We start from the raw sequence: 15,809 nt of genomic DNA, 5'->3' as shown, positions 1-15,809 counted from the left end.
TTGTTTGCGTAAATGTGACATGTAAAGTATACTCAACAAAAATATAAATGCAACACTTTATGTTTATATGGATGTAAAGTTGACCTGGGAGGTCACAGATTTGTAGGTCATACGTGCCCGTGTGTGAAATGTATTATGTAGTCATTTTGACACCTTAATGAAGAGCACCTGCTGTAGGCAATGCCAACTTAAGCTATCAAAAAAAATGGGCGACTCTGTGGCGTAGGTTAGTCTGCAACTATGAAAGGGCGCATGGCCAAAGTTGTAAAATCTCCACTGGGCACCCCACCCACCTGCAAGGGCCTCCCTCTCCACTCTCCTCCCCTCTCAGGACTTGTTTTCCAGGGCCCCGCTTCCTTACAGGATGTTTGGTGTGGGTCACTGGATGCTGGCTTCCTGTGTATTGGGAGGGGACTGACAGCAAAGTGAAGGCCAGACAGCCTGTAGAATGCAGGGAGGGGAAGGTTGAAGAGTTTGTAGGGGTGTGGGGCGTTAGACAAACACATCACATGAAACAGAGGAGCTCACTCTATTGTTTCATAAGTAATTAGTTCTGTCTATTGCCAAGATGCACATAAGAGCAACTGTTTACTGTTTACCTCAGACCAGGTTACCCTAATGTCATTTTAGCATTGTGAGACTGTGTAGTCATTCATATTTCATGGACATACGCCTTCATCCATCATCCACACTTGCTGAATCAAGATAACTGCTAACCATATCGGAAAGTTTTATGGGCCAATACCTCTAAATCACAGTTGTCAAACTTATTTTTGTCATGGATCACATTGTAATTATGGTTTCCCTTATATAAATATGTCATTTAGAGCTGTCAAAATTAATCGATTAATCGACAAGTCATCAATTATCAAATTAATCGACAACTATTTTAATAATCGAGTAATCGTTTGGAGCCATTTTTTATTTAAAGTGATCTAAATCTTCTGATTTCAGCATATCAACAGTTCACTGATTTCTGTAGTCCTTGATGACAAAAGACTAAATAAGATATTTGCAAACATCTGTTTTTACTTTGGAAAACAATGACCGAACTAGTAGCATAGTACATCAATCCACCTTTTTTTAAATCACTAAATGAATAAGAAGTACAAAATAAACAGGTTAATAAACAGTAATCAGGGGGGGAAAATGCTTTTGTAATACATTTTAATGCAAAATTAAAATTAATCCGATTAGTCGATTAATCGATTGCATAATTGATAGATTAATTGATTCTAAAGCTATTCGTTAGTGACAGCACTAATATAATTGCCTCATAAATCATTACATATACACAACAAGATAAGTCATAGGTCGAAGAAAATAATTCCCCCGGCGCACCTAACAATTTGATGACTAAAAATAGACATTTCTTTAGACCGGCTAAAAGCAGGTCTAAATTGTGGTGCAGGTGGTGTAACACATTTTTAAAATCCTCCCCCTGGCCACGGCACAGCTGTGGGCTTTCACACACAGATGCACAATTGGGGGCGGAAGTGCAAGTGTCCACTTCACGGCGGCAAACTTGACATCATCCGCAAGTGGAGCTCTTTTTGCAGTTTACACTTTGTGCTAGACTTGGCAAAAGGGCCACGAATGGGCGTACTTGATTTGCCTTAGCAGGACATACAAAATGATGGGGCCAGCAAGGACCTGACCGGGGCTTGCATTTTGACATCATCGATGCAAAAAAATCTCCCAGGGGTAAACAAGGTGAAAGATCAATAAGTCGATTGGGTGTTTGGAGACATTCTTTGCCTGAATGAGCAGCTAAGGTGGAGCAAGCGGCCCCGAGTTCACAGGCTTGGGTCAGGATTGGCTATCACGTATTGTTATGCTGGGAAGGCCATGGGCCAGGGCAGCATTTTCCCTGGCGTGTTTGTTTGTTGTGCTGTGTTGAAGGTGGCCTGTCCCACCCAGCCCTCCTTGACAGCATAGGGTGAGAATGCTGGGAGAGCGAGGGGAGGCCCAGAACCCAGCGCAGGGTGGAGAATTCCTGGATGCGGTCTTTATGGCCCCAGCGGATGTTTAGAACGCACATTAGGTGTGACCAATTATGTCATCTCTTTTTTCGGGGGGTGAGAAATGAAATACCTCTCATGCGCAACACAATGGACTCTTGGTGTGTTCAGGGAATAACAATACTCTGCTCTTCCGTGCAAATAAACGCCTTTATTGCCTTATTTTGCTGTGCACTCGGTGTACATGGGAGTTACGTACTTTTGCTAAGTTGAGGGAACGCTGGGAAAGGAAATAACTTAATAATCCATATGAATGTAGGTAGTGTGTACACTCTAAAAACAGTTGGGTCAAAAATAACTATGTGTCAAAAACGGTCCGATCCTCCACTTGGGTCGATTTGACCCCATTTTGAGTCAAGAAATACGTATTTCAGCGTAAAACAGCTCATAAATATTGGTCAGATCCTTTACTTGGGTTAACAAATTGGGTCATTTTGTATAAAACAATCCAGAAAGTGGATCGGTCTATTTTTGATCCATAATTGGGTTACTTTTGACCCAACTGTTTTTAGAGCGTCTATTTACGGAAGCGTATTGCATTCACTTGAAAAAAAAAAGTCATGTTTTTCTGACTATTGGGGGGGGGCTTTGGGGGGGTTTTTTTGTATTTTTTTCCCCCTGTTTTATTGAATATTTTTTCCCAGGTTTTTTAAATATTTGTTTTCTGTTTAAAAAAAAAGACAATCCTCTGTTTTTCTGAATATTTTTTTCTGCTTTTCTAAGTAATTTTTCCCTGTTTTATAAAATAATTATTTTTCAGTTTTTTGGAATATTTTTTTTCCTGTTTTTCTGAATATTTTTTTCTGTCAAAAGAAATATTCAGTAAAACAGAAAAAAATATTCAGAAAAACAGGGATTTTTTTTTCAAAAAAACTGAAAAATAATTATTTTATAAAACAGGGAACAATTACTCAGAAAAACAGAAAAAAAATTATTCAGAAAAACAGAAGATATATTTTGAAAAACAGGGAAAAAATATTCAATAAAACTCAAAAAAACAAAGCTCCCCCCCAAAAATTTGTCAGAAAAACAGGACTTTTTTGTTGTTTTTTTCAAGTGAATGCAATTCGCTTCCGTATCTATCAGTGGTTTGTGTAGATTTGTTTTATATATATCTTTATAGCGTCATCACCATCTTGTGGTGATTAGGAGTACTGCAAAGTTGGTCAACAGCACTCCTTCTTTATTATTATTATTACTATTATTAGATTTAAAGTATTTTTTCTGTGTCCTCCATCAGATGAATGATATAATGCTGTACACCTACCCGCAGCAGGATGGGAAATACAGGCTAAAGAACACATTATCCCTGTCTGGGATGAAGGTACCTTCATTTTAAATATGCAGCACAATGTCATTTAGCTTCATAGGTTAAGATGAAATTGTTGACTGAACTATTTCTCCTACACGCACACACGCAGGTGAGCAAACCTGTTCTCGACAACGTGCTGAATTGTCTCAGGATCGAAGTGTCTGATATCACCATTACACTCTCTGCCAGGTAAAGTCACAATCGGAAACATAATTACTATCAGGGGGAGGGGAATTTAATACTTGGTTTAAATGTTCTTGTCAATGTCACTTTAGTGTCAATTTAACATTTTTGTTATTGTGATTGTAGTTTTCTATAGTGTACAACCGCACTATATCACACTGAAAACCACACACCCCTCAGTGTTGTTGTAGCACAAGTCACCATTACAGAAAATTATAAACAAGTTGATAGCTGACCATAATATTTTTACATCATTGAACATAGTCTTTTTTTGTGTGGGGTGGGGGCATTTTTCAGCTCGGTTGGAGAGAGGGAGGACTGGTTCCACACATTGAGTCGAGCCATTGCGGACCACGCTGCGGGACTCTGCACATTTGGAGGACCCTGTAATGAGGTGAGACCAAATACGATGCATGTGATTTGTTACATAATAATGAATGGAAAGGGTTTGTTAAAATGACAATGCCAAAGATCGTACCCTTTTGGAATAGAAATATAGAATAGAATAGAAAACAATATAATAATAATAATCATAATAATAAAATTATGGAATAAAAAACAATAGAATAGGTAAAAAAGAGAATGAAGATACAAACATGTATAATGAAAATTCTGGAAAAAGCTGGAAAATAGTGAATCGAGTGAAATATTGTAATAAGACAGACCAGAGAAAAGTAGTGTTCATGTGAACAATTGGATACTCTTGTGAGCAATGCTGAGATTTATTACACTTACAAACATGATGCTAATTTTGTATTTGTATAATTGCTCATGTAAATAGCACCTTGGCCATTGCACTTGTAACATCCGATCTAAATATGAGTCATGTACTTGGTAGTTATTGCAGTAAACAAAAATACGTTTGCAAGAGTCCAGAGAGTCGCGTCACGCTTGTTGCTAGGCAGAATTCGTAGAGCTCAATCATGAGTGCAGCAAAGGCCAATAACAATATGGCACATTCCTATGATGGCCACAATGGTTTATTTCTTGCGCATTCATTTTTGCTTAGTTGAATCACTGTTCTATATGCAATAAAAAATACATATTAGGAGGGAACTCCACCAACTGGTTGTTTTTTAAACTATTGATCATTATCATCATTATTGAGAAAGGAAAAACACGATGTTTTCCATCTTGTGTTTTTCATTCGTTCAATTCATGCGCTAACAGGCCCGTGAGAAGTTATGGATGGCCTTGGGGGAAGCTGCTCCAGTTCTGGTCCCCGTGTCTCAAGTGATGATGTGCATGAACTGCACCTCTGACTTCAGCCTCACTCTTCGACGACACCACTGCAATGCCTGTGGCAAGGTTCGAGACTTGCCCACAATCACTCATTAACAATTTAGTTTGCAGACTATGTTTTGCTATTGTTCATTCATCTAATTCCAGATGTCATTTGTGTTCTGATCCTGCAGGTAGTGTGTCGAGCATGTTCCAGGAATAGATATCCGCTCAAGTACCTCAAAGACAGGGCGGCCAAAGTGTGTGACCACTGCTATGCCGAGCTCAGGAAAAGAGGTGACGCTTACATACTGGCATGTTGAGGTGGACTAGAAATCTGTTTGTTGTTATTTTTAAATTATATATATATATATATTGTATTTCAATTTATGAATCATATTGTGTTTGATGATAGGTGGCAGCGTGTCAGGGGCGTGCGGTAGCTCAAGTCCGCCGACTCTTCGGGCCAGTCGTCCCCTCTCTGCTGTCTTCCAAAGCTTACAGACGCCGACTCTTTGGAAGAGCAGGAAGAGTACATCATCCCTCAATCAGGTGTGGTGCATTTGTGCAGGTTGTTATGCAGAAGTTGACCAGGCCATCTTCTATGACACTTTTCCCGCATGGTAACGGGTCAGCTGGAGTACATCTTGGTTGCCCTTGGGCAAGGGTATCCAAATAAAAGTTGTTCCCTGACCGGGAATCGAACCCGGGCCGCGGCGGTGAGAGCGCCGAATCCTAACCACTAGACCACCAGGGATCTGTAATGTAGCTGAACAAGCTGTTGGAATCTATGGCATCCATAATGGGTAGAGGGTGCAGTTTTAACGTTTTACCAGTAGAGGTCACTAACTAACTATGCAGTGTTTTACCATCTTTATTTAGCAACGGGACTTTTTTTAACATTAGGAAAGTCACCAGTGTCACAAAATTACATAGTACTGTATACTGAATTAATGATGATACATTTGCATAGATTTGCATAATCAGCATCACATCTAGTCTAAAGTATTTGCAATATTTTGCCCTATTATCAGTTGCCTCTTGGAATGGAGGGCTCCACCATGAGCGGCATCTTACAGCGGCGGAAGAAGAGCAAGAGGAAATGGAAGCGGCTGTGGTTCCTCCTCAAAGACAAGGTGCTCTACACCTTCACAGCCTGTGAGGTGAGGGGGCACAGAGTCTCCCACACCAGCCCCAAACTACTCACACACGCACGTACAACCCTTCATCAACTGAATGCATTTGTTTTCACCTTTCAAGATTTCCTTCTCTGCGACTTTTTAAGGGACTCTTTGCCCTCGCTGTTTTTTCGACAAGATGTTTTCTGAAAATCTTTTCAAGTTGATTGCACTTAACACCCCTGGACATTTCTTTAGGATAAAGTGGCTTCCGAGAGTCTACCACTGCAAGGCTTCACCGTCAAGCTAACTGAGCGGCCCGAGGGAGACGAGAGCAGCAACGTGTTCCATCTCTACCACAAGAAAACCCTGTACTACACTTTCAGGGCCGATGATCATCACACAGCACGCAGGTCAGCATCGTTCTTCTTCTCCTTGACGTGACTTTTATCTTAGTTCTGGAAATGAAGCGCATCAAGTTAAAAGAATCAAACGTGGCAGGGCTATTGTGGCGAGATCATCATATCATGATAACTGGACCATGTAAGGGGGCGGGGGCTCGTGGATGTGATGAAATATGTGAGTCACTGCAGGCTTTGAGGACAAACCAGATGGAAAATGGATGGATGAATGGACAAACTACATCTAATTGTTTTGGGAACCATTGGCATGAAACATCTTTCTACCTCATGGAGATTCTTTGTTGTATTTTTGTAGGGCCAACCTGCAATTCCTAGCCCCTCCCCCTAACCCCAACCATCAAAAATGATTGCCTACCCCTATTCCTTAACCTAACTTCAACCATAACCCAATTCAAACCTAAACTCTAAAACCAAGTCTTGAACCTCAAAAAGAGGTCTAAGCTTGTGGGGCCCAGCAAAATGGCCCCACATGGACGGGTGGGCCCCACAACTCTGTGAAATCCCGAATTGTTGGCCCCACTATGTAACAAAAACAAGACCACACACATGCATATGTTGAAAAAACATAGTCAATTGCATCACACAGTCAGCTGGCATTTACCAGTAGTGTGTAAACTTTTTTGTTCTAAGCAGACATGCATACATGCATCCAACCCTGTCTTATAAACTGAAATCAGTAGGGTTCTCATTTTGGAAATAATCTGAATGAAGAGGACCTGTCAACTGAAAATGACATCGGCAAATGTGATTTTCAGCTGACAGCAAATGGCAAAATGGCCGCCCCCTGAGATGGATAAAAACGGGTAGATATTTCTGCTTTATATATATATTCCAGAAACACAATATTAATCAGAATGCCATGTTTAGGCTAGACAAGGGTTGACTTCCCTTTTTAAAGGGATACTAAACTTATGTTGGTTACGTCATTTGCAGCAGTAAAAAAAGTTAATATTTTTCAGTAATTAATTTGAAAACGTGATGAATTGTAAATTTTAAAAAGTTCTTTGTTCGACTGTGCTGTCATTTTTAGTTGACAGGAAGTTAAAAAAAAAAAACGGCCGACCCTTAGATGTATAAAAACGGGTGAATTTTGCTGCCTAATTCATATTGAATAAACACAATATTAATCAGGATGTGGTGTTTGACTAGATGGCCATATACAACATGTTGCAAGGAAAATTTTGGACTCAACTTCCCTTTAATTGGTTAAGAATTGTGAGTAAATGACTATCGACACATCAGATCCCTATTATTATCTTTTTTAAAGCACTTTTAAAAATGTATAAAAGCCCATAAAAAAACTGTCTCAATTATTATATCATTTGTTTCACTAAGCACAACCTTTCATCTATTTTAGCCACCCTTACTAAAAAAAAAAAAAATGCTAATTTCCCCCAAAACAGCCGATTCCACAAATAACTATTTTTCTTTGCAGTTCTACTACCAGAGTCTTATTTTCCTCCTTTATGTGTTGCAGATGGGTCAACGCCATTGAGGAGGCTACAGTTTTATAGCACCAGCTTAATAAATAAGCAAACCATTCTGACAATGAACAGTCAATAAAACCTGATGTAGTTATCTGTCATCTCCGTACCTTCATCCATATCTGCAATGTCAGAACCTCCCTCTCGTGGAAGTTTGTCCCAACAAAGAAACCGCAGCAAAAACAGCCACCCGGACCGGTAAGAAGATAAAAGTGAGGGATCCAATATCTTGCTCAGCGAATCATCTAGCACACACTTTTTTTTTTTTGTCAATGTGCCAAGCTTCTAATTGAGTGTCCACACTTCAGGAGCAGCAAAGACAACATAAGATTTAAGAAGGAGCCAAAAATGTTTTTAACTCCGTCTGTCCACCTGGATTATATTTTTCTACCTTTGAAAGTGATGTGCCATTGGATTATGGATTGTGTATCTCTGCAACTGAAGCCTTGCTCCTGTTGTGAATGTATTGTGGTGTCACTGCAAAAAAAAAAATCAAGTCAATACAGTGTTTAAATGCGGCACTTAAACACTGCCAGCTGCTTTGTAATGCCTCATTGCTGGCATCATCTTAAATGGGAAAAAAGGGGAACCATTTCACTATTTTCAATCTTATTCTGAGTATACTGTATATTGTGAAGTAGGCTTCACGTATAAACTGTGTGTAGTGACTGGTCCTCAGCAACGGTTCTATAATAATGAACATATTTTGCATTTGTAGATTTTTGAAATTTAGAAAAACGTTTCTAAAGTGCCAGTTTATTTCCTCCTGTTGCATTCAGTGCAATTTGCATTTAATGATAAATGTGCCTGATTTTGAATTAGAATTGTTACAATATTAGACAATACTGTACTCTTATGTCAACAGAAGAATTGTGCTTTTTTTATCTGCTCTTATAGCTTCCAACTACTACTACATTTTTAAGGTCTTCACTTACAGCAGAGGTAAATTATAAATATACTATTGTGCCATTTTAGCACTGTAAATATACTGCTGGTTTAAATTTTACTTGATTTACTGTACCTGCCTGAAATGTTGAATGTCAAATATTGAAAATCTGAAGCTTCACTCTTGCGCAAAACTCTACCATTGATAGTTTTCAGCAAAAATGTGTCTGTTATCGATTACAGATTTAAAAAAATAAATCAATAAAAACGATACCACATGTATCACATACTATTTGTATACGTACAGCCCTTTCAAACAGATCATTAAAAAAAAAAAAAACACTTTGTAAACACACTGTAATGAAATAATAATCCGACTGAGGATTAAGCTATAGGCTATAGCTTCTTTATAAATATACACCATTTGTTTTGTCAATTATACATTCTTTAATTTAAAAAATCATACTTTGAAAATTTATTCATCCAGGATTCATAGGTTTAATGATACATTTGCTTTCAAAACATTGTATTGTGCTCTAAACTATTTATTATCACAGAGTAAAAAAAAAAGAAAGAAAACCGGAGTGAAGTGTTACCATGTCTGAAACTCACGTTCATTTCTTCATTTCAATTGTCCTCTTTTTTCTTTTCTTTTTCTTTTTGCCAGACCTTAAGTGTTACATGAGATTGTACCTCTTGCATCCAGTGTATTGTAAATGTAAATGTTTATGTATATAGATGCATATTAAAATAAACTCTGAAAAAAATATATCATGCTCTTTATTTGAAATAAAACAATGACGATTTGACCTGAAGTGTAAGTGCAAGTAGTAGTAGAAAATAATTATTATGTGGAATATAAAAATGAGCGATATCGATTTGATTGTTTTCTCAGTTAAATTCTTAATTAACACAAAGCTTGGATCATTTTTGATCAGCTATCAGTGATGTAAAATGGGAAGTTAACGCAGATAACATGTTTTTGTGGAGAGTTTCATTGTGAGGAAGGAATTTAGACATCGGAGTTGTTAGTGTGTTTGACTTGCAAACATGTTAGCATATCTTTCCACCTGATTGTTGCAGACGGTGTGTTCTTTTTGGGTTCATATCTTCTTTGTCCAGCAGAGGGCAGCATACCCAAAGCGCAGATTTTAAAATGACTAAAGAATAAGCGGTTCAGAAAATGGATGGGGGTGGTTTGCAGTTTTTCTCAGTTGCTTTGGTACTGCTTCTTATTTATTTGAACAGGTTACACGTGCTTTGGCACATCCATGCAAATTAATTTTAACAATTCTCTACTGTTTTCTACTATTGAGGAATCTGAACATCAGGACATTTGTGATATTTCCCATTTTCGCAATGCAAACGCTTCCTTCCTACGTTGAAAACAAACGGTGTATTAAAAAAAAAAATAGTTTTGCTTTTGCCAGATTGTTATACTAGTCAAACGACATTTCGTCACATTTTCAAATCAAAATAATCCTCACAACTTAAATCACAACTATCTAAAGTACAATGCTTTTTAATGGCTTTAATTTTACCTACGACCGCCATTTTGACTTGTGACATAAATCACTTTTAAGCTCAGAAATTGTCCATATCCATTGCTTATATCATATTGATCAAAATGTATTATGTTGTACAGTATTATGTTCTATTGATTAGTCTCACATACAAAAAAGTCTTAACATGCAAAATGGTTGAACATATGTCATAATATGTCAAGTAAAATGTTTAGCAAATGTTATTACCTCCCAAGGTGAATCTTGACTCTTTTTTTCCCCCCTCCCATAGATCATCAAAATAGAAAATATTATTGTAATGTTTTTGACAATTTGTGATCCAAAGGCCAGGCATGTCAGGTGTAGAAAAACTTACTCTAATTTCAGCTCTACAACACAAATACTACTGTGCAAACAGCAAAAGCGTAAATGTGAATCGTGCCCACTCTCTTGCAGATAATGTTACATTCCCAGTCGGGACACATATACGCCGCTAAAAAGAAAAAAATCCTCACCTGTGGTTTGGGGACCACTGCACTATGGTGTAATTTACAATTGAATTCAATAATGGTCATCAAAACAAAAACAACAGCTTACACATCCTGATGGTACTCACATATAACATAGATATTTTAACTTGTGAGATAAACTAAGTCTTTTTTAGCAAGAGATATTTTGCTATTTGGATGAATTGTTTAGAGAAATGCACTTACTGTTTTGCAAATTTCAAGAATAATTTGAGAAATGTAAAAAAGAAACCAAGGAAAACTATGAAATCTCTATTATTTTTATTTGCCCAAAGAGCCATTTTAAATCATGCATGGATGCTACAAATACATTAACAATGTGATGTGTTTTTACAAATATGCAGTTTAGTCCTAGTAATTCAAAGACAGGTATCCAAATCTCTACAATTGGTTGTACAGTTCTGCTGAAATAACTAAATGTTTAATGGAATACACAATACAGAAGTTTCTGCTCGCTACCTGGCCTGGAAATCTGTCAAGGGCTTACAGTCACATGGTCCTTGTGATAATAATAGTTTGCTTTCTAGCCAACAAATTACATTCCTGCGATAGTTTGTCAAAGCATTTTAACTATGACAAGCAGGAAATTTCCTTGACGTCATCTTGCATGTGCCCGTGTCACGTTGATATACAGATAGGCCTACAGTCCTGTCCTGTAAAACTGTAAAGCGTGTCTTTGCCTCTGTTAAAACCACTAAGTGCAGCCATTTAATCAAATTTTGTTAAATGTCACAGTGATGTAAAGTTGACTTTTTGAATTGCCTGTATACAAATAGTTGGTTCTCTGCAGTGATTGGAAGAAAGGGGGTTAAATCAATGTATTCAGTCAACACATTTGTTAGTTTGAACGAAGTGTTTGCAAACGACACAATTCAGGCTGTAATCAACTTTTCACTTTTCCTGGCTCATAGCATTTCCTTATCAGAGCCAGACTGCTGGGTAACTCAACCCAGCTCGGATAAGTTAATTATCTGACTGACTGCATGCATTGCACTGAAACAATGAAAATTGCTATTAATATTTAAATGCATGGAAAGATCACTAAACACGTTGGCCTTTTTTATTTTTGCAATATTAATGACAGGAAATTAACCAGATGATAATGAAGGGAAGAGAATGTATTTAATTAAGCTGTCCTTTGATACAGCAGAAGAGGCATTTATAATTAACGATGTAAAACTGCCTTGCATGGTACTGCCAAATGCTGCACTTTGACAAGTGGCACAGTGGCGTAAAGTAACCCAAGTGTCAGGAAGTAAAGCCAGTGACCGCTATAGGAATTTTCTCGTGTTCAGCCAAAATTAGATGTACTGTACATATATTTTGAAAATATTTTCATTGTACTATTAATATTTTTATTTTGGTGTTTGTCTTGATGGCCATCTGTAGTAGGGCGGCGCCCTAGCACCCTCTATCTATATAACAGCTACAACCAAGGTTATTTTAGAAAATTAACTAAAGCTAAAATAAAAAAATAAAATAAAAAAATGTTGTTAACAAAATAAAATAAAAACAAAAATGCTTTTAAAAAACGAAAACTAACTGAAACTACATGTTATGTTTACAAAACTGACTGATTATAGCGAAAATGTGTTTTGTTTTAGTGTTTGGTAATTCATTTAATACATGAGTCTTTGGGGATGATTTTAGATGTGATTTTAAATATATTTATTTTGATCTTAACCAGAATTAGGCCGTTTGAAAGTGTTTCACACAAAAGTGACGTCATCTAGCAGTAGCCAATGGAAAAGTCAGATGACAGAGCTCCTAACTCAGCTGAAATGCAATGCTAGGTAAGAAATGCATTACTTTTTTCATTTTACCATGGTGTTTATTAAATATTGCACACAAGTAATACACTTAAAAAAATAAAAATAAAATACTAATACTGAAACAAACTAAAACTAAGCATTTTTAAAACAACTAATACTGATAAAAACTAACAGAATAGTCTTGAAAAATAATTTAAAGTAATTTAAAAAAAAAAAAAAAAAAAACGAAATAAAAATGAACTCAAATGAAAATCCCAAAACTATAATAACCCTGGCTACAACTAAATAAATGTTTCTTTACCATACACTATCCACATAACATTTTGATGATAAACAATAGAGCAGCACTTTGTGCCATTGCCATTCTTCCTCGCCGCCATTCTAGCAGTCCGTTGCCACAGACGTGAGTTCCAGATGCAATAAAACGAACATTTCTGTCCAAAACCAAAATCAGAAAATGAGGAAGACAAGGCAGAAAACTCAAAACCAAAACAGCGGAAAGAAAAAAAAACATCTGGGCTGTTCCATTTTCTTCACGGTGCCAAATTTGTCCAAGCGCAATCTCTCTGGTTCCTTCTGAGTGTTGTGCACACGGTAATAGAGTTTAGGGCTCCTTTCCTAGCCACCCACTTCCACTAAGTTCAGTGGGTCGACGGTGCATGCATGGCCAACCAAGGTGCACCATGGTGGATGGGCATGACAGCATGATGATCAAGCACTGACGAGTCGGCGCAGCCAGAGGCCGTAGTTTGAATATTGTTAGCCCATTTGCTTTCTAGGTTATGGCTAATATCACAACATCCTTTTTCGACCATGTTGTTTCAGTGACAAAACTCCAACACTGCACTTTTGGGCAATTTTTGGCCAAATATTTTTGGTGGCCGAATTTTTGGTGCAGCCCTTGTGTGAATACATTAAATGCACCTCCAATGTGGGCTCTGATATAATTCTAAATCTCATCTATTCTCAGTGTAATTCTATTCTTGACCACTAGATGCTAACACCCAATTTACCCTGAAACGGTGTAAACTTGAAAGGTCAAGAAGACCTAAGAAGCACGAAACCCTGTGGCCGCCGTCAAAACACAACAAAGTTGAAGATTACTGAATGTCTTTTTTTGTAATTCTGCCAATAAATGCCTTCGAAAGCGACAGCAGGAGGTTCATTTTAAATGATTTGGACATGATTATTGATGTATCTTGTGAGATGATAAGTTAAGTTTGTTAGTTTGGAGAATCTAATAAAAAGTTGTTGCTTGAACCCCTACCACCGTATGCACGGATCTCAATCGTAAATCGAAGATACTACCGTCCATCAAAGATTCAAAGATTTTTAAAGGGAGTTTAAAAGGCACTAGAGCAAAACATAAAAAAAAATCAATCATGGCACAACTTGTAAAAAGTTTCAAATGCAGCTACGGGAGGTCAGTAGGTTACAACCTAGCACACGAGTCCTCTATAAGACTACTGTTAAGGAAAGTGAGAGAAACTGTGCGGGGACGCCTTATTAATGTTTTACTGAGCCTTTAGAATGAGCCAATCAACATTCACGCCGTAAGGTGAAAGGGCCCTTTCTTCTTTGCCTGAGTAGTCCATACGGGTAACAGAGAACTAGTGTGGCTGGAAAGTTTCCATGCTGTAATCTTCAAATCTTGTGCAGCAGCACGGCAAGCACACCTGAGAAAAGTGACATTTCAAGAACAGAACACAATTTTTCTTTTTTCTCCTTCACTGATTGTAATTATTTATAACACCCTTTTGGTTCGTGTATTGGATTACTGGTTGAACAGTCAAGAGTCAAGTGACTACAGCGATGTGTAAAAGAGGCATTGTTTAATACTGTTTGCTGGAAGTTACTATTTAATATCCGCCAAATATGGGTATGTAATTTATCTCCAAACCATTTAGGTGTCATTTACACAGCTCATGTCCGGCAACCTTCAAACAGCACAAGTGCATACAGCTTGGAGGATAGGGGATCAGGGTTATTTTTATTTTTATTTTTAAAATTAATTTAGTTTAAATACAAGTTTGTTAGTATTGATTAATTAATTTATTATTATTAATATTATTATTATTATTAATTCTTTGTTATTATTATTATTATTATTTTTTTTTTTTACAGTTTATTTTATTTTGACTTTTGGTTTTTAAATTAATTTAGGTTAAATAAACTTTTAGAGCAAGTTTGTTAGTATTTATTTTTATTATTATTATTATTATTATTATTTATTTATTTATTTATTATAAAAAAAATTACAGTTTAGTTTATTTTGACTTTTGTTTTTTAAATTCATTTAGTTCAAATATGTTTTTTTGGGCCAGTTTGTTAGCATTTATTATTATTATTATTATTTTTACAGTTTATTTTATTTTGACTTTTGGTTTTTAAATGAATTTAGTTTAAATACATTTTTAGAGCAAGTTTGTTAGTATTTATTTTTTATTTTTTTATTTTGGTCATGTGGCTTCAGCCTGGCCTGCCTTAGTTTATTTCCAGAAAATGTAAAAAAATAAAAAATAACAGTTTTTAAATTTGTGTTTCCAATCTTGGCTGTATAGACATTTCATGAATGGATGCAAAGTTTAAAGAGGACAAACAAAAACGACTACAATCATGTATTGGACTGACCTAAAATTGAAATGAGTTACTGTCTATCCATGATAGTACATGCCTCACACACCACAAATACAAAATAACGTCTTCCCTCTCTATTACCTACGGTACTGTTTGTCAAAGCTGCTGGGAAATTGTTTTTCATAAAGTATGAGCATGAGGGATTTTTTGTTTTGAGGTGGGCAAACTGGTTAAACGTAAAGCTGGAATTACTGAAGTCACAACAGGTTATTGTGTTGACAAGTAAAGATAACTTATAAAAACAAAAACAAGAAAGCATTCCTTTCTTTGAAGTGTAGATGCTGAGAAATGATTTGAAAAAACAACTTGCTTACATATCCCGTTATTGTATTCAATGTAGGTTGTTTTGACACGGAAATATGTGGAACTAGTCACGAAGAAGTGATTAAAAGTGTGCAGTGGTTTGAAATTACATTAAAAACAGACACTTTTACAGCATTATTATTTACTTTGGCATCAATTATGAGTTTTTCCGAGAGATAAAAAAAAATTGAGCATGCTTTCAGTGTTCAGTAACTACAGTACATTGTAAAAAGCAAACATAATCCATCCGCTGTGACTACCTCTGTTACTATTCACAGAGAGAAATGAATGTGATTAATGACGTTGTAGTGTGCAAAGTCTTTCTGGTGGCGATGAGTCACTTGTTGGTCTGACTAAGTGACTTTTGCCAGGGTTTCATCTTGGTGATCTTTTCTATACGTCATGTATGTGTTCTTTTCACA

General features: G+C 36.7%; 1 protein-coding gene and 1 non-coding gene across 3 annotated transcripts in view; one reads left to right on the top strand and one right to left on the bottom strand.

Annotated features, from left to right (window-relative positions):
• Positions 1-9,401, top strand: part of fgd5a (FYVE, RhoGEF and PH domain containing 5a) — a 42,599-nt gene extending 33,198 nt beyond the window's left edge. The window contains exons 13-21 of one of the 2 annotated variants that reach the window (XM_086087743.1): positions 3,262-3,345; positions 3,443-3,522; positions 3,814-3,910; positions 4,687-4,824; positions 4,932-5,034; positions 5,153-5,289; positions 5,772-5,873; positions 6,114-6,268; positions 7,755-9,401. In XM_086087743.1, the coding sequence (XP_085943869.1) occupies positions 3,262-3,345; positions 3,443-3,522; positions 3,814-3,910; positions 4,687-4,824; positions 4,932-5,034; positions 5,153-5,289; positions 5,772-5,873; positions 6,114-6,268; positions 7,755-7,791 (933 nt within the window). In that variant the 3' untranslated portion in view covers positions 7,792-9,401. Of the gene's footprint in view, positions 1-3,261; positions 3,346-3,442; positions 3,523-3,813; positions 3,911-4,686; positions 4,825-4,931; positions 5,035-5,152; positions 5,290-5,771; positions 5,901-6,113; positions 6,269-7,754 lie in introns of both variants that reach the window. The other variant, XM_086087742.1, reaches the window with a different exon arrangement.
• Positions 5,423-5,494, bottom strand: trnae-cuc (transfer RNA glutamic acid (anticodon CUC)). The gene has a single exon. It is a non-coding gene; the product is annotated as a tRNA-Glu (tRNA).
• Positions 9,402-15,809: the final 6,408 nt, after the last annotated feature.

Source organism: Leptonotus elevatus, chromosome 10 (genome assembly GCF_054856555.1).
Source record: "Leptonotus elevatus isolate MCC_2025b chromosome 10, RoL_Lele_1.0, whole genome shotgun sequence".
NCBI lineage: Eukaryota > Metazoa > Chordata > Actinopteri > Syngnathiformes > Syngnathidae > Leptonotus > Leptonotus elevatus.
Note: the sequence above shows the minus strand (reverse complement) of the source record. Positions and strands in the feature narration are given on the sequence as shown.